Source organism: Glandiceps talaboti, chromosome 13 (genome assembly GCF_964340395.1).
Source record: "Glandiceps talaboti chromosome 13, keGlaTala1.1, whole genome shotgun sequence".
Taxonomy (NCBI): domain Eukaryota; kingdom Metazoa; phylum Hemichordata; class Enteropneusta; family Spengelidae; genus Glandiceps; species Glandiceps talaboti.
In genome coordinates this window covers 3,677,989-3,697,418 of record NC_135561.1, presented here as the reverse complement: position 1 = coordinate 3,697,418, position 19,430 = coordinate 3,677,989, and the positions used below count along the sequence as shown (strand labels likewise).

The 19,430-nt window shown below is 35.2% G+C and overlaps 2 protein-coding genes across 2 annotated transcripts; both read right to left on the bottom strand.

The window, feature by feature from the left end:
• Positions 1-638: 638 nt before the first annotated feature.
• On the bottom strand, positions 639-4,076 carry LOC144445117 (uncharacterized). Its single transcript, XM_078134671.1, has 2 exons — positions 3,862-4,076; positions 639-2,659 (listed from the first exon to the last, which is right to left on the bottom strand). Exons 1-2 carry the CDS (start codon positions 4,057-4,059, stop codon positions 938-940), a joined length of 1,920 nt encoding a protein of 639 aa, XP_077990797.1. The 5' UTR covers positions 4,060-4,076; the 3' UTR covers positions 639-937.
• A 2,585-nt stretch (positions 4,077-6,661) lies between these two features.
• On the bottom strand, positions 6,662-18,806 carry LOC144444163 (sodium-dependent phosphate transporter 2-like). The gene is made up of 11 exons (XM_078133576.1): positions 18,540-18,806; positions 16,449-16,748; positions 15,703-15,843; positions 14,449-14,534; positions 13,404-13,500; positions 12,531-12,650; positions 11,739-11,828; positions 11,269-11,367; positions 10,766-10,988; positions 10,105-10,290; positions 6,662-9,124 (listed from the first exon to the last, which is right to left on the bottom strand). Exons 2-11 carry the CDS (start codon positions 16,741-16,743, stop codon positions 8,887-8,889), a joined length of 1,575 nt encoding a protein of 524 aa, XP_077989702.1. The 5' UTR covers positions 16,744-16,748; positions 18,540-18,806; the 3' UTR covers positions 6,662-8,886.
• Positions 18,807-19,430: the final 624 nt, after the last annotated feature.

Below are 19,430 nucleotides of genomic sequence, written 5' to 3'. Positions count from 1 at the left end.
TTCCGACAATGAAATAGGTTGGAACTATTCAGACTGACATGTCCTGTGTATCATGAGTTTTACACTACTGCTATTATTACAGTAGAAATAAGGTTGGTGTGTCATTTCACCGATGGGACATTTTTAAAACACAAATACAGAGAACTTCAAAATAAATGTGGTAGGGATGTCACACTTAGTTTGGATGTAGAACAAACAAATATTGTTTATTAGTGGGAAAATAAACAAGGTCAAGTCCATGTGTGATCGTTTCAACAGAAGCCTACTTCTACTGTACTGTGAAAGCAATGCTTATCCCTTGTCAATGTGATTAGGTACATCATCCAGCTGTGTGTGCGTGTGTTGTGTTGTCTCTGTTATTAGTTTGAGTTAAACTATGTGTCTTGTATTTATGTAAAAACACTTGTGTCAAATCAGTAAAACACCAGACTTGCCCAGATTTCACTGTATTTTTCTAAACTAAATCGTATGATTATTATATATTTATGTATGTGTTTTTCAGGCTTTTTTTTATCTAAAAATATGTTTACTTAATTTACCTTTGACCTTGACCTGGATTCAGGCACACATACTCCCGTCCCAGCATGGCATACTATGGTACATATATACAATACAATAAATCACATCAAAAACATAAATTTAAAGTTGAAATATTTATTGGAGTCTTAACACTGCACGACAGCGGCATTGGTTATGACCAAAAAAAAAATACACTTCAAAATAAAAACATAGAATATTTCTTTACAAAGTTGTAATAATTTAAGAAAATTCTTAAAGTTGACAAAACTGAGTAGACATAAAATAATTGCACAAAATACAATGCTACCGATACATAATAGCTTGGATGATATCTAATCTATCTAAATGCTACATGAAAGGGTACACTGGCAGTATTGTCTGAAATCTAATGATTAAATAAGTTATGTTACTATGGTAACTAAGCAGATTCTGTCTTTGTTATTACTTCATTCATTTCTACATCCTGAATTACGTCTGCTGCATCGTCATGGTGATGGTTTGATTGACAGTTGTCTTGAATCTCAGGTTTGATGTCATCACACTCTTTAATTTCTTTCAGATCAGATTCTTGGTGTTGCGGATCTTGACTCTCTGTATGTTGATAATTAACTACCATCTCTATATTTTCTGTTTTCTCTTCACCTACACCTTCTACTGGTATATTTCCACTATCTATAATATCATTTCCAACCTCACTTTCCACTTTCTGTTTAACTACCTCTAAATTATCATCAGACATGATCACTTCATCCACATGATTTTCTTTCATATTCACCTCATCATTTGTTACTGTATAATCTGTAATCTGACATTCCTCATCTATTATCACAGCATCAGTATTTTCTACTTCATCTGCATTATCTTTCACTATCTCAGCTTTCAAATCAAGATCTTTTCCCTCAACTAAATCTATACGAGTTTCCTCTGGATTTACTTTCAAATCAGAATCTTCCATTTTCACTAAATCTACACGACTATCCTCTGGATTTAAGGTACTGTTTTCATCTCTACTTTCACTATTTTGGCAACTCTCTACATTTTCAGTATCTTCCTGTTTCACATCTTCATTCAAATCGACATGAGCATCTTCACCTTGCAGTAGAATTTCATCTTTTGAATTGCCTTCTTCCATCTTGACAACATCGTCATGGTTTTTCTCCAGATTTTTCTCAAATTCGCAACCTTGTATACTTGCTACATCTGCACAACTTTGTACATTGTCTACATTTTCCATTTTGTCATCCTTTCTTATTCCTACATCAGCTGCATCCCTCACATTTTCCGTAGACACTTTCTGTTCAAGTAACTCGATAGCATTTTGTACACTTCTAACAGTATTTCTCCTGAAATGCCGAACTTCTTCATTACCGTTAGATTCTATGTTATCAAGTTTAAGTAAATTTCTGGTTAGAAATTCTTCTAACTGTAAATATTCTTTGTCGGATTTAGTTCCTTGGAAGGCATCAACTCTCTGTTGTAGAACACTAGTATCTCTCATAATTTTATCAATTTCTACCAACTGTGGTATAATCTGGTTTTCTGGTGTCCTAGTCGATGCATTTGCATCCATTGAAGCTGTACCACTCTTTGGAGTCTCTGTGTGTGTTTGTTGCCGTGGTGACTGTTTTGGTGTTCTGGATGAGGATTTCTCAACCTTGATGGGTATTGACCTTTCCTCTGTGTGATCATCAACAGAATAAGAATTGCCACCAGCTCCTTCCTCTTCAGCCATTGATCGTTGCTGTTGTTTGAACCGTTGATGTTGATGTTCAACCTCTTGTCTGTGTGGATCGCCACCAATTCGGTGAGTTTTGGTGGACACATATCTGCGTGGCGACTGTGTTTTGGGCTCTCCTAATATTTCAATAGGTATATTTCTTTCCCTGGGTCTATCAACCCCTGACGCTCCCATGTGATTATTTCTTGGACTGATGTTTGGTGACCAATTTACTCTGGGACCACTCTGCTTGCCATTATTACCCCGTGGAAGCCTTGGTGATCCAGTTGTTGGTCTTTGAGCTGGTCTTTCATCCCAGTAATATTCATCAGGATAATCATGTGGATGCTGCCTTCCTATGAACACTGACTCTCCTCCAAAGGGAGACTGCCTTCCAAATGGTGAATCAAATGAACTGGCACTCTGAAAGACAATAAAGGGTCATTTACATTGAGTACATTTGACCAAAATGATGCATAAAAACTATAGCTTTGTATATCAAATTGGTACAGTCTATGTAAGTTCCAAAAATGTCAGAGTGATGCAACATTGAGTTGTGTTAAGGAGTCTAGCCTTACACAAAACATTGACAATGACCCCTCAAGTTAATTACAAATACCCACAACTATTGTTCTCAATTGCAACATTCAGGTAGTGCCTTATTGACACAAAGCCATCACAACTGTGGTGAAAACAAACACAACCACAGTGAAAGTCAAGCCAACATCAGTAGTTTGCAATAAGTTTTTGTGACAGTGTTTTACAGAACACTGTTCTTACATTTAGCATGGCTAAGTGATGGGCTACATGATGTGGGTGGGGGTGGGGGGGCACCTTAACTTAAATGATACTGTAACTTAAGTTATAGACTACTGATGGTAGAATGGATTATCAAAGTTATAATATTTGAGGTGTTTTGAAAGACAAATATGTTTTTGATACAATCAAATATTCAGAATTGTACTACAACTTATCTAATGTGGAATCCTAAATGGTATAGTTTTCATTACTTTAAAGTTTGGGGTGACTGCAGATTGACATTTGACGAGTAACAACCAGTTGAAGAAACATTGAATGACAGACTAATATTTGTTCAAAGTTGGGTGGATATCAATGAAAGAAATTGAACAGCCTTGAATCTGAATACATCCATGATCTGAATTAGCACACTAGCCCTCAAGCAACTGTGGGGTGACGTCAGCTTTTGTGTGAGAAAGAAACAACGGGCACAAAACTAACAAGCAATGACTCAACAATTTAAAACACGTTTTCGGAAGAAAATACATATCATACCGTTTTACAGTTTTATTTTGGAAGTTTACCGGTGACCTGGTAATTATTTAACAAATCGTTAATTATCACACGCACAAACCGATGGACTATAGAATTACTCAATTAGTGTACATTGTGTAACAAAATTAACGTTTGTTATGTTAATTTGATCAAGGATGCATTACTAGATGAATCTATTATTACAAACAAAGTGATTAGTGATTACAACATTACATTAAAATGTCTATGCGACACTTCATTCCATATAGATAGCTACAGTAAAATGCTGACTGATTTCCACTTCGTACTATGATCTAAAATTAGCAGAAAGCTGAGACGCATGTTTCACATACCGGTCTTGATCTCCGAGGGTCCTGCCATGTTGTACGCCGTGTGTTGTGATCAACGAAAAACGGCCAACCGGTTTGTGTGTCGTACAACATTTCCCAGCCTTGTGGTAAAGGATTGTGTGGATCGGGTGTCGTTGGACGAAATCTGCTATTAGCACCTGTACTTTGGCTCGTTGAACTGTACTGAAATGAGCCAGACATCTCGCCGGCCTCCGTTTTAACCTGACAGTATCCCGACTTCCGTATCTTTCTCTACCACTCGAGAGAGGTCACGGGTTTTCCAGAACATTTGTAGGACCTTTTCCTAAAGTGTTCCTTGATTCGTCAAAATTCGTTCAAGTTAATTATTAGGACCAATCAAACTCCAGATAACAGATGAACCAACAGTCATGATCACGGCCTCTAGGGGGCGTTGTAACTCTAAATTTCCGGAAGCTTCTGGACGATTCTGCAGCACAGCACTAAGAGCATGCAAGTTTAAATGACAGACAGTCGCCCTTGTGATGACACAGAACTGTTCTAGAAGATTTTGTTTTCAAATGTAGTAATGGTTCAAGTATTTTGAAAAGGAAATTGTTCATTGTATGGGGTGACGACTGAGGTGACGGTGCAAAATATATCATAGTGTATTGTGTCTCCATGACATGGCTCCACCGTGTTTATTTCAAAGACTGAAAGAGCCTCCTCTTGCAGACAAAGTACACTACAGTACAGTCTCCGTCGGCGAGCAGGATTAATGCTATCACTGGTATCAGTTTTTTGTTGTAACGGCTTGGGAGTACTCTAGAAATGTACTCCGATCTCCGATTGTGGAGCCAAACTTGATTAGCGAAAAGCTATTTTTTTACTCCAAATTGCCAATCTGTTTATTTATTTCCTGTCATTTTGTAATTGTAACTTACTTTAAATTGGCAATAAAATGAATGAATGAATGAATGAATATTGATATCACCCCTTTAAAATACCGATACAGGAGGGAGGGCCAGAGGAATTGGGGGAGGGGAGGGGAGGGTCACATTTTACAAACCACTGATGTTCTTGGGGGAGGATAATATTTTGCATTATTGTGTTTGGGGGAGGGCCACATTTTACAATCGGTAGTTTTGTGACCAAATTGAAGATTCAATGATTGTCAATTTGTTTTGTGTGTTTTGAGATGTAAAAGTGAGATGAGCATGCACTCAACATTTATTTTTACGAGTACTTTACATGCCAAAGTACAAATTCATATATAGTAAGAAAATTGTTTAATAAAACGATGTATTTTATTGAGTGTACATCTCATCTTATCACTCACACTGTCCGTGAATGTTGTTAAAAACAGTTAACAGCTATAGTAACCGACTAACCGGTGCCAAGTTTATCACTTTTATTGAAGAAATATACATAGCCTTTCAAATCTGTACTAAACATTGGCATTCTCCCAATTCGTTGCAAAATTAAACTCTGCATAAACAGTAAACAAATAAATATTAAATAGAAAAATAGTCTGGATGCCAACTGTGGTTTCTAACTGTGAGTGAAGGTATAAATCGTAACGATACTATATAGGATCGGAACTAGACTGTGAGTGAAGGTATAAATCGTAACGATACTGTATAGGAACTAGACTGTGAGTGAAGGTATAAATCGTAACGATACTATATAGGATCGGAACTAGACTGTGAGTGAAGGTATAAATCGTAACGATACTATATAGGATCGGAACTAGACTGTGAGTGAAGGTATAAATCGGAACGATACTGTATAGGAACTAGACTGAGTGAAGGTATAAATCGTAACGATACTGTATCGGAACTAGACTAACAGAACAATGAATATAAATTATTTCCGTAATATTATATGAATCTCATACTGTCATAAATAATAATCAGTGATTGCTTTCTCGTGTTAAAGATATACAGTTCCAAAACAGTTATAAAAATACCAACATGAACAACACAGGGTCATGTACAGAATATGTGCATTGATGAATGGACGGTATCTGATTATGTGTGAAGAGTAGTGAGAATCCTCTCATAGTTTATTAAAGAGATGTACATATGTAGAATCGTCAAAACTTACAAGGGGGCGCCAAGAATTTACAAGAGGGCGCGGCGCCCCTGTTACCTTGTTCAGGGAGAACACTTAACAATATGATATGTCACCTTTTTGCCAGAATTGAATGAAATTTAATATTGCATTGCACTGCATGTCCGAGAAATTATGTATGATGGACAGAAGGAACCACTGTAATAGGGGATGAGGGGATGGGAGAGGGAGGGTGCTAATAAGAATTGACCACACACAATTTGATGAATAGAATGTTTTATTATAGACTGTATATTATTTACTGTGTACACTCTAAAAATATCCCAAAATATTGATATAGCTATAAAATTCATAAAATTTAGTACATGTACCAATAGTTCATAAAGCAATCCAACAATAACCATGCTGTACCACGTTAAAACATGTAATCCATTTAATAAGGAGTGACATAGATCCTTCACTTGGTTGATTTTAGCTATGTTCTCTCACTGCTCACTTAGACATCTCTTCCTTAAGAGTTACACTAGTGGGGGGAGTAGTTAACTATAGTTACAGGGTTGGTTGACCAAGTCTCTACTTCCCAGCAACTGACTGACATACAATAATACTTCCGGTGATTACATTTTAAAATCAGGGATCTTTCACGTTTTTCAGCCGGTTACTTAACGTATTGGACTGGTCACTAGTGATGACTGAGGATGCTACATACATGACAACGTTCATAACAATGTGTATATTTATGAGTACTATTAGGAACTTTTTTATATATATATATATAAATTGCTAAAGTGAACAATAGCACATAAGATGTGACCAGGTCATACACAGATATAAGCAGCAAAGCACTATATAAGTAAATCTCATGAGCCAAAACAATGGTTCACAGCAGCTTAGGAGTACATTAGAGAATCTTCTGTTTCTTTAGGGTGTTGAAAGGTGTTTGTGCACACGGTTCTTGAAGGACTGAGCACCATTATCACTGATCACTCCAACTATATTGTCAGGGAGTCCATTCCAGACATGGACTGCAGTGTTGATGAAAGTTCTGCCAGTGGAGTAAGTTCTTGATACTGGTTTGATGAGTGCATGACTTGACATTGACAAACTGGTGCGGGTTGCTCGTCTTATCACATATGGCTGAGGAAGCATTGCCCTCAGATCAGATGGGCACAAACTTGTTACGCATTCAACAAGTTACCTTTTACTTTATTCAACAATATTGCTACCAAACTTATAGAAATGAACTGGACTTATTACAGATGTATTTTATTAGTATTGTTATTATTATTAAAAGCCAAAATCAACAAATCATGGGGTCTGGGGCTAGCTTTAAGTAAATGACTTCCTCACAACAAATATTCGATATAGAAAGTTCCGATAAGAAATCTCTAAGCTTGCAAGATTTTATAAAGAATAAATAGAATCTGGACTATTACTAGAGTAATATTTGTATATATTTTTAAAATACAGCATATGTAGTATTTGCTCTTTCTATTGTAAATCTAATTTTATTTTCAGCAACTCAGACATCAATCACATGCTTTTGTCAAAATGATAAGCTGCAAGCACTTCTATAAGTCTTCTGCATTCAAGCACACACATCCCAACACTAATGCACTGTTAAACGTTACTAGAGTTCCATTTCGGCCAGCATTTTGCATCATTAGTACTGTGACCCTGAAGTTTTTGAACTTGCCAAGAAGTTACCCAGTCATCTTATAGCCTCATGAAGTGAAAACATCATCAAAAAATGTTCTCATTTCAAGATGTGGAGGATATATATTATTCAATCCAAGGGAGCTAATGCCATTCAAGTTGCCCTTTTTGTAACTTTTCTCATTGAATGAACATGTCAGGCAATGTCACCCAGAGTTATAGTTACAGTGGGTTCATCAACTTGTTAGTCATGCTGACCCAAACACAGTCTAGCTGCTGGACCCTTGGGTAATTCTGCTAACTTTAAAAGCAACCACAGATCACATTAGCACCAAAGGCACTGTTGAGCATGCCAGAGGAACTGTCACCGTTAGCGTTTGTTTGGCAACCTTCAAAGCACAGATCTGGGTCTTAAATACAAGACTACCTAACAATTCGAAGAATCTTTATCCAGGTGACTAGTAGTCGCCCAAAGTTTAGTACTGTACAGTTTTCCTTTTCCTTTTGTTTCCCTTCTTCAGATTAAAGTCTAGAAACAAGAGCACCTCTTTCCTACACTAATATCGTGTAAGTGTTAGTGTTTGTAGTGCATTCACATTCGGCTGTGAAGTGACATTTAATGTCCTGCAATTTGCAATGAAATTGTAGTCTTATGTATTTGTAAGCAAGTGTGAATAGTTTTGTAGCCAATAAAGCATAGAAATGCCAGGTGTGATAAGTGTTCAGTGGTCAGATATATTAGTAGTAGCATACCGTTCATCGGAGTCTAGCAGTTTCTTTCAGTGCCTGCACATGTTCATTCAATTTTGATTGTTAAGTTGATGGCTGTCACCTTTGAGAGCATATATAGTACTGTGTTAGACATAGGTCTCCAGAGTGTTCTCTAAATGTACAAGTTTTTTCATCTCGGGCTACTCTGGACAGTTATATGCTTTTTTCTGTACAGTTTTGCAGTACTGTGTTTGTAGAGAAAGCCTGTACTTGCGCTTATGTATAAATCAAACCACTTGTGTATATCATCTCTTTTGCTTTCACCTTTAGCAATAAATGAGTGCACTCACATGGCTAGCACTGCAGCACTGCTTTCCCTCCTCAGTACTGTGTAAGTGTTGTTGTCTATTCACATTTGGTTATGAAGAGACTTTTTTGTGATATATCTGACCACTGTCTATCTCAAGAAATTCTGTATCAAAGCCATGATAGATTGGCAAATCTTTTGGTCCCCATCATCATAAACCACAGTCTATGTTATGTAACCATCCAAGGTGCCCCTGTCAAGACATGTATATTTGAGACACAGAAGAAATATTAGCCCTGGCTTGCAAGAATACATGGTCCCTATCACAGGGCATTCTGTAGTAAAGCCATGACGCCAGCACTAACAGCACCTGCTGCAGGTACAGTCACACACCAAGCTATTATAATTCCACCAAACAGCCTCCAATTGACACTTTTCTGTTCTCGCACACGTCCAACAGATACCACCGATCCTATTTTACAATGTGTTGAGCTGATTGGTACTCCTAAATTTGATGCTAGCAATACAGTAGTAGCCGACCCAAACTCAATAGTAAAACCACTGAAAATGACAAACAAACATTGAAAATAATGAGAACACTTCATTGTCGGCTTTGACTGTTGGAATGTGCATGCCGACAATACTACAAACTAAACATGTGATATACATAATGTTCACTTTGGGTAGCAAATAAATCTGTGACAGAACCCAATGATACATAAAACACAGTGTGGCATACTCAGGGTATCTGAATGAGTCTTGTGTTCTCTGTCGTCATATACTATGTGAAAGCACTGCAGCAAATGCTGCAAGTATGAGTGTAAATACCCAGAATACCCTGCAAATACCCAGAATACCCTGCAACTCTGGCATTCATGCATCATGGGAGTTCTGTTATTATTACACAAGTTTATCTAAAACAGTAAATTTCATAAAAGAAAAACACAACTGTACATTCACTTCATTTTATGTCCATGGAATGACCACATATCATTTGCAAAATGGTGTGCAATATGTGTGATATTGTACAATTTGCGTACACTGATGCAAGTTATGTCAATGACATAATTACAATATGACAGTACCCCATGACATGCAGAAGTGCAAGTGTGGTGTAATCGGGGTATTTGCACAAGTGCTTGTTCTGTTCTCTGTCTCCGTACTTTCGTGAGCATAGCAAGTAAAAGTGCATGAGTGCAAATACCCCTGAGTACCCACACTGGAATTCACATGGTATGCGGTTCTGTTGTTATTACAATATGTTGATCCAAAATAGAAAATTTCTGTACAAATGATACTGTGTAACATCCTCATTTACATATTATTTGCATGCAGGTATGCAATAATGTTTGCGGTATTGCATTGCAGTGCAAATACCACTAGTATGCATGCGCAATGTTGCAATTAATCTCTGGTACATATGTAATAATGAATATTATACATGAATATTTATTAATTCATTCCAGATAGATTTTATTATTTATTTGACTTTTTGAATTTAATTTGGATTAATGAAGTTTAGATTATTATTAGCCACTAACCTTGAAGGTGTTACAACTGTTAGATCTTCTCCTACTGTCTTGATAACTCTCCATCCCCAAATCCACAAACCAATAGATATACCCACACCACCATAAAATAATAACCATATTGGAGTAGCTACTTCTTGACTCACTGTACCATCTCGGTAAATAAACCACAGTGCTGTGACAGGACCAATGGCATTGCTGTAATTAATGCAGACATGAGTGAACAGGTATGCAGACAGAGTCCTGCAGTGCTATGGCAGGAATGCATGATGTAACTTTGGTCATAAAAATTAACAAACGTGTTGACTATATGAGATATCCAAACATTAGCTAATATATCACTCTACAGCTAAAGACAAGGGTACCTGTATGTATCAAAAAGTAAATATTTTTTGTTCCACATTTCAATATAACTTGTCTCTCTCCAGTATTTTTTGTTCAAAGATTATTATTTCTAGTGAAACCGCTATATTCTGAAATGCTTAATGAAATGTTTGGGTTATAGTGTTCTAGCTCACTTGCAACATGCAGTATACACCATCACATCATTTAAATATACATCTAAACATTTTTCTGTGAAGAAAATGGCTGCTACAGTCCTAATGATGACATTAGTGACAGTGGGGCAACCTGTCAATGACATCATGATAATTGGTTGTTTGGTAGTTCTTACCTCACATCATTACCACCATGTGCAAAAGCTCCAAAGCATGCAGTTAAAATTTGTAAAAAGCGGAACAAAATGGCTGCTTCTGGACGGTCATGTGTTTCTCCTCGATCTTTCTTTGTATCCTCTTGTTCTCCTTCCTTTGGTTGGTCTTCATTTTCTGGTCCATCTGTTTTTTTGTCATCTTCATAACTTTGTTCTATCTCATCTGAATCCTTTATATTACTATCTAGAAATGATAATGAGTGGTATATTTACATATTGATACTTTAACTTATAAATGAATATCACTTATGAAAAAACAAGAGTTGCTTTGCTGTAGTGACACTGTCGTAGAGGGCAGCATTCATTACACATATTCAGACAGAGCACATGAAACAAATGTGTGTATCAAATGAATTCTATAATGACCACTAATATTACATTATAATGATATCAATTGAACATAGTCACCATGGTAACTAAAAAAATTGGAATACAAATGTACTAACTTGGGATTTTATACTTACCAGAGATAGGTTGTTTATGTTTCTGTTCATTGGTTGATAACACTGCATTACCACTGATTTGTTGATCTCCACTTGATACTGTACCATATTGTTTATTGTCTATGGGTGTAGATGATAAATGTTAGTACTGCTGTAACCATGTAGATGTACAAAACCATGACAACAGTGCAAGGCAATCAAAAACTCCTCCTTTCACTTATATCAAATACAAGTTATTAAAAAGGACACAGTCTGTAACTTTATGGTCTTTGGTGGTTACTGTTGTTTAAAGGGACACAGTCTGTAACTTTATGGTCTTTGGTGGTTACTTGTGTTTAAAGGGACACAGTCTGTACCTTTATGGTCTTTGATGGTTACTTTTGTTTAAAGGACCACAGTCTGTAACTTTATGGTCTTTGGTGGTTACTTTTGTTTAAAGGGACACAGTCTGTAACTTTATGGTCTTTGGTGGTTACTTAGTAGTTCCATACCTGTACTTGTCTCTGATTTCTCACTGGATGTCAGGCCCAGTGTCTCATCTTGATTGTCTGTGTCAATATTTTGATAACCATTGCATTCTCCTGTTTATGGAAAAACAACTTATTGTAAATTTAAATCTCTGACTGACTGAGACTCTGACACTATCAAATGAGTGGTGACTAAACCTTTGACCACTTTCAAATAATAAATAAATAAATAAATAAACGTACGTACATGTAAATCGAGATGGGTCTGATACAAAGGCATCTGATACATGTAAATCAAGACAGATTTGATATGTATAAATCCAGGCAGATCTCGTCAGTAGCTACATTATGAGTGTTGTAATGTGACATTTTGTCTGTATTTACTATACCATGCTGTCCATAGCATGTTGTACTGTAATGTGACATTTTGTTTATGTATTTACTATACCATGCTGTCCATAGCATGTTGTACTGTAATGTGACATTTTGTTTATGTATTTACTATACCATGCTGTCCATAGTATGTTGTACTGTAATGTGACATTTTGTCTATGTATTTACTATACCATGCTGTCCATAGCATGTTGTACTGTAATGTGACATTTTGTTTATGTATTTACTATATACCATGCTGTCCATAGCATGTTGTAAGGTAATAAAGCAATGTTATAATCCATCTTTTCATGTCATTCCACCTGATTAAGTCAAAAGGCATAAATGAATGAAAGTGAGTAGGTACATATGATGTCTTTCCCTCAAGCAGGGTAATGAAGTTTATTGCCTTCAAATAAAAAAAATTCATGATTGGTAACTTACGTGCAATTTTTCGTCTCATCCAAGGCACCACAAATATTTGTACTAATATGGCTACTACTATGCCAGCACCAAAACTGAGTATAAATGTACCATATAGTGGAATCTTATCAAACCCAAAAACTGGAAGAAAAAACATCAATGTCAGTTTAGAAACTGGCACCAATGATGCTGTGCAGCACACAATTCATTGATTATTAGGAGTTATGCAATTTACGATTCATTTTAAAGATGCTATAGCCAAGGTCATGAGTGCTGAGGATTGCAGTAATAATTTTGGATTCGTTATATTTTATGACATCTCTTGCTCATTTACACTGGCAACACTTAAAAGCTAAAATGTTTGAATCTTATCAGCGGTGTCATGAACATTTGGTGAGGATCATTCTATTATTCAGGACCACAGCTATGTCAAACAACTGTTTTTCTCACCTATCAGTGATAATTAGCAATAGCTGAGAAGTAGTACAGTTATAATATATTTATGGCACAAATAATTCAGCCCAAGTGTGCAGTTGCGATGAGTATGGTCGATGTTGGATTTATTATCACAAATTTGGAACTATGGCAATTAGTAATCATAAGTATAATACTCACATTCAGGGCCATCATAAAATATAATACTCACATTCAGGGCCATCATAAAATAACAGACTGAATTGACTTATATAATACTCACATTCAGGGCCATCATAAAATATAATACTCACATTAAGGGCCATCATAAAATAACAGACTGAATTGACTTATATAATACTCACATTCAGGGCCATCATAAAATATAATACTCACATTCAGGGCCATCATAAAATAAGAGAGACTGAATTGACTTATATAATACTCACATTCAGGGCCATCATAAAATATAGTACTCACTTGCAGGGCCATCATAAAATATAGAGAATGAATTGACAGCAATTGTCAGCGCATAAAATATTGGTAATGATATAAGACCTGGTTTAGTGACATCATCCTGAGTAGACATAAATATATTGAACATAAAATCAGGAATATAATAACATTTTTTAAAAAATGTTTTCAAATTCAAGCGAAATAAGCAAAAAATAAGTCTTCAACAAATATTTCCAGGTTTACAGTATATTGATGAGCAATTACAATTACAATGTATCACAATTTTTAGAAATAAAATCTTTCACTTTCACCCAGGAGGATGCTAACATTCTCTGACTTGTGAAAATGTTGAACTGTAAGCCTTGACTCATGGCTGCATTTCAAAGTATAATATCAAGAATAATGATATCTGAGAAGGTTGGATTGACTTTGCACATACTCCACATTGCAGAAATATTGATAGTTACAGTCAAGTATTCGACCTTTAATGGCTTTAGTGACTTGGTTTCTGTAACTCTATGTAATTCACCCTATATATAGGGTATCAGGCTTTAATGACTTGGTTTCTATAACTCTATGTAATTACACCCTATATATAGGGTATCAGGCTTTAATGACTTGGTTTCTGTAACTCTATGTAATTACACCCTATACACAGGGTATCAGGCTTTAATGACTTGGTTTCTATAACTCTATGTGATAAGCAACATCCCAAAAGATGTTGATGAGACATCATTGAAAATCTGGGATTCACTTCCAAGAAATTTTTTGACTGTGAGTTGAAATTTTTACTTGTAGCTATGAACCCAGAGTCTATGAACATTCATTCTTGCAAATTCATAGACTGTAAGATATGTTGTATCACTTCACCCTCACCTGCCTGCTACCTAAGGGTTGACCGATATGTGAGGGCGCACTGTCATGGCGTATCTATACAGACTAGCACTACATGTTTATCTTGTGACTGAAAATAAACAATACATATGAAATTCATCTGTTAAGAGATTCCATACAGAGTCTAAAAATGACATACATGCCATATCCTGCTGGGGAGTAAATGTAGTCTTACCTTATTTAGAATACTCCATCTTATGATGACAAATATTACACAAGAAATAACTCCAGATAATGCAGGGGATGTGAACCATGATAACACTGTTGATAGAATAGTTTTCAAATATTATCCTCAAAATAAAAGTCATCCAACATTTCCCCTATGATAAAATATCATGTTACAAGCACCAATTTGAGAAGCATCATCATTAAAAGTACTATAGAGTACTTCAGAGTCTTTCACCATCTTACCATCGTTGTAAACCACAGCCTCTTTTACAGAACCGTCCAAGACACTAGATCAAAAGTGGTCCCTGGGTGATGATCAATTTATGCTTTATTTACAAATATGTTGTTATTTTTATTCATTCCTTTTTGAGCTTCATTACCATATATATTCAATTTTTTCATTAATTTGTTAAATTATTACTCTGTCCTGTGAGTCAACCTATAGAAACATAAGTGACCTAAGGGGCTTCATCACAGAGACTCAGAGTTGATTTAGATACCTTGCAAATGTCCAACTCATTCTAAAACATATGATGTACCTATACTTTTGTATAATTATGAGGTTTTTTTTAAAGACATGCAACAGATGTCATTTGTTTTTACATAATTTCAAATCAACTGGAATGAATAATTTAAAAATCTGGATTTAAAAAGCTAGTATTCTCACAATACATTTATTATATATAACACACATATATATCATATGATTTATATGGAACAACTTTGTTTATCTATGTCATAATACATCTTACTATACTTAATCTACAACCACACAATAATACTTCGCAAAGGTCGCACAGCATATGGTATTTATGTCATATTTTATATATATCTCACCCCTATAGGCAGGGTCCCTGTGAATCCATTGGATCCTTAAATGAAAGGCTAAAGGTTAATGAGTTGGCCTGTCAAGGAATAGAAAGATACACACCAGGACAAAACATGGAATTTACCTGGTGAAAGCATTTTGGCTAATATTCAGGGAATACAATTTTTCTTTCCTTAATTTCATTTCATTATGTGTGTGTGTGTGTGTGTGTGTGTGTGTGTGTGTATACATACATATATGTAGATATATATGTAGATAGATAGATAGATATATAGACAGACAGACAGACAGACAGACAGACAGACAGACAGACAGACAGACAGACAGACAGACAGACAGACATACAGACAGACAGACAAATAACTTTCAAACCACCTCTACATTGGGACATGCATTTTTAGATATATTGCAAAGAGATAATTTATAAGTTACCAATAAGCAGCAACTGTCTCCAGTTAAGGCCCTCTGTACCAAATACAACCAAATGAAAACCAACCATTGCCCCTACAATACTGTGAGTTGTTGACACTGGTAACTTGAGAAATGTAGCCACAGACAACCAAACTAAACTTCCTGGAAAAGAGAAAAATTTCAGAAAGCATTTAAAACTTTTTATATTTTTTCTCTACAACTGTTAACATTTGTGAAAGTATCTGAAGATGAAAAAACAGTACAGATTAATACACACACATAAATACATACACACACACATACATACATACATACATACATACATACATACATACACACACACACACACACATGCATACATACATACATACTTATGCACACATACATACATACATACATACATACATACATACATACATACATACATACATACATACATACATACATACATACATACATACATACATACATACATACATACATACATACATACATACATACATACATACATACATACATACATACATACATACATAGCCAGGCAGGCAGACAGACAGACAGACACAGACACAGACAGACAGACAGACAGACATACATACATACATACATACATACATACATACATACATACATAGACAGACAGACAGACCGACAGACAGACAGACAGACAGACAGACAGACAGACAGACAGACAGACAGACAGACAGACAGACAAACAAACAAACAGACAGAACATAATAAAACATGTAATGGATTTATATACAGACCTGTAAGAGCACTGACTTCTCCCAACATCAGTACCTCCTCCCGACCTTCATACAGAGTAACATTGAAAATGCCATCTCGAATTGTAGAAGAAACCTTTGCTCCTAGAAAAACAGCACCTGACGTCTCAAAAATAGTTGCTAAGATACAAGCTCCTCGAAGTGTCAGAACTTTGGCCCCAACAGAAGTGGCAAATGAATTGGCAACATCATTAGCACCAATTGCAAATGCTAATAGAAATGCTATGATGAATCCCACGATGACCATCCACATGTATTCTGACATTACAGCATCCATGTTGGCTGCAAAACAGATATAAAGAACACGTTTTATGCATTATCACTTTAGAATGACAACCAATTTCCCTCAAAATCCCCCCAAACTTTACCATATGTTTAGCTTGTTGCTATCCTTTCAAAATAATAAAAGAACCTAAGGAGTCACTTTGATCATGCATCTATAGATCTTGATCATGAAATGTCTGCAGTAGATAGATTGAAATGTCACATTCATTTTTAATTTACTGTTCCAAAGTATAATATTCTACTGGCCCAAAAGTAAGGGTGTTTTAATTTTATTTAATGATTATTGCATACTAATAATGGTTATGATACAGACAGAAAAACATAAAAGAGAGAAATGTCAGTCCTCATATTCTCCTTTCTTTGACAAGCTGAGACAAGTACACGAAATTGTCTGCTATAAATATAATACAGGTACTAAACTATTACATGCAGTATACACATGATACACACTGATCAAACACAAAGTGTGACAGGTTGAGACAGCTTTGTTAAAGTGGTTGAAATGTTGAACAGTCACATGTCAGTCACATGTCAGTCACATGTCAGTACATTCATATATCAATCTGTCAATTAATCTTTATTGTATGACAACATTCCATGCCATAGCATGGTAAAGCATACAAAAATAACATACAGAAATAAAGTAAATAAAATCCTGTTTACATCAACAAGAAATTTACCAAGAAGATGTTTAAAATATGCAAAAATTTACTTTTGTCATTTAAGGAATGAAAATTTGAATTATTTGCCAAAGAAAAAATAACCACACCTTTCTTTCATTAATATATAACAGTTTAAAATTGTGTCAACAGTGTTATACATATACACAACTCATGTCTAAGCTTTCATTATACAAAGATATCTCCTTTTAGTTTTATACATCTGTCAACTAGTTAATGAAAGTTGTAATTTTTTGGTGATATGCATATCAACAATCTTTCACACATATCCACACATACATACATACATACATACATACATACATACATACATACATACATACATACATACATACATACATACATACATACATACATACATACATACATACATACATACATACATACATACATACATACATACATACATACATACATACATACATACATACATACATACATACATACATACATACATACATACATAGACACACACACACACATACATACATACATACATACATACATACATACATACATACATACACACATACATACACACACACACATACATACATACATACATACATACATACATACATACACACACATACATACATACATACATACATACATACATACATACATACATACATACATACATACATACATACACACACATATACACATATACACACACATACATACATACATACATACATACATACATACATACATACATACATACATACATACATACATACATACATACATACATACATACATACATACATACATACATACATACATACATACATACATACATACATTATGAGACAGTCAGACACGGTCGGCAGGCAGACAGACAGACAGACAGACAGACAGATAGACAGACAGACAGCCTATAGCCCTTCTGAACCGGCCACTAAAACATACCAAAATATGAACAAATAGCATATATTCAATTTATATCTACTTCTGCATTTATATTTTAATTAATGAACTCTTCATCACAAATGTCACAATTTTATTACAATACTGGGAACTCCTAGGCTCAGTTTCCCTGCGAAACTGAAACAAATAAATAGTTATTTTGCTTCTCTACCATTTTTATCAGATTAGAACTTACCAATATACGTTTCTTCTATATCAGGTAAAATGCAGCTGATCGTAGTACACGTAGTTTAGTTGCACATCGAGTTTACAAATGCTTGGCTACCAGTACCAGTATATATGTGTACAAGTACTGTATCACGTACTTTAACCTGTTTTTCGGCACTCGGTCGCCTCTACCCCCAGTCATTCCTTTGAAGGTGGTCTGAGCTAGGAAGCACTTGGGCTTTAAATATCAGTTACGCGACCTTTGACCTTTACTTTTGACACTGTTGTTCCCCTGCTGAGGGTATATGAGGTCACAGCTGGCTGGATGACGTACTATGGTATTTATTACATGAATACCCATATCGTCTAACACATGTGACCACAGACGATGAAAGGGAGACTCCATTGTCTATGATGTGACGTAAATCGCATGCGCATATCATCTCCGCAATTTGCTTGATATGTAAATATGGTAAAAAGCCGCAATTTTAACCTGATCATAAAAATTGTGCAAATGCAGATTAAAGGTTGAATAATAATGACAAACCTAGGGGTCAAGTCTATGTCGTAATCTCATTGGTAGGTTGAGCGCTTTCATTTGGTAATATTATTGTCGGTTGGTAAATAGTCATCTGTATAGATTAGATTAAATTAGATTAGATTACATTAGATTAGATTAGATATAACTTTATTACGACTGTATAGATAATTGACAGTTATATATGGGTACATAAGTGTAATAAAGATATTAAAGAACACTAATTTTGTTGATAAAATATAGATATGTATTTCAATAGTATACAGGCCCGTACATACATAATTATATAGATAGTTATCAATGATTTTAAAAATTCAAATATCATTCCTTTACTCATGCATATTTTGTTGGTTTGTGTATGCTTATTTTCATTTGTTTATT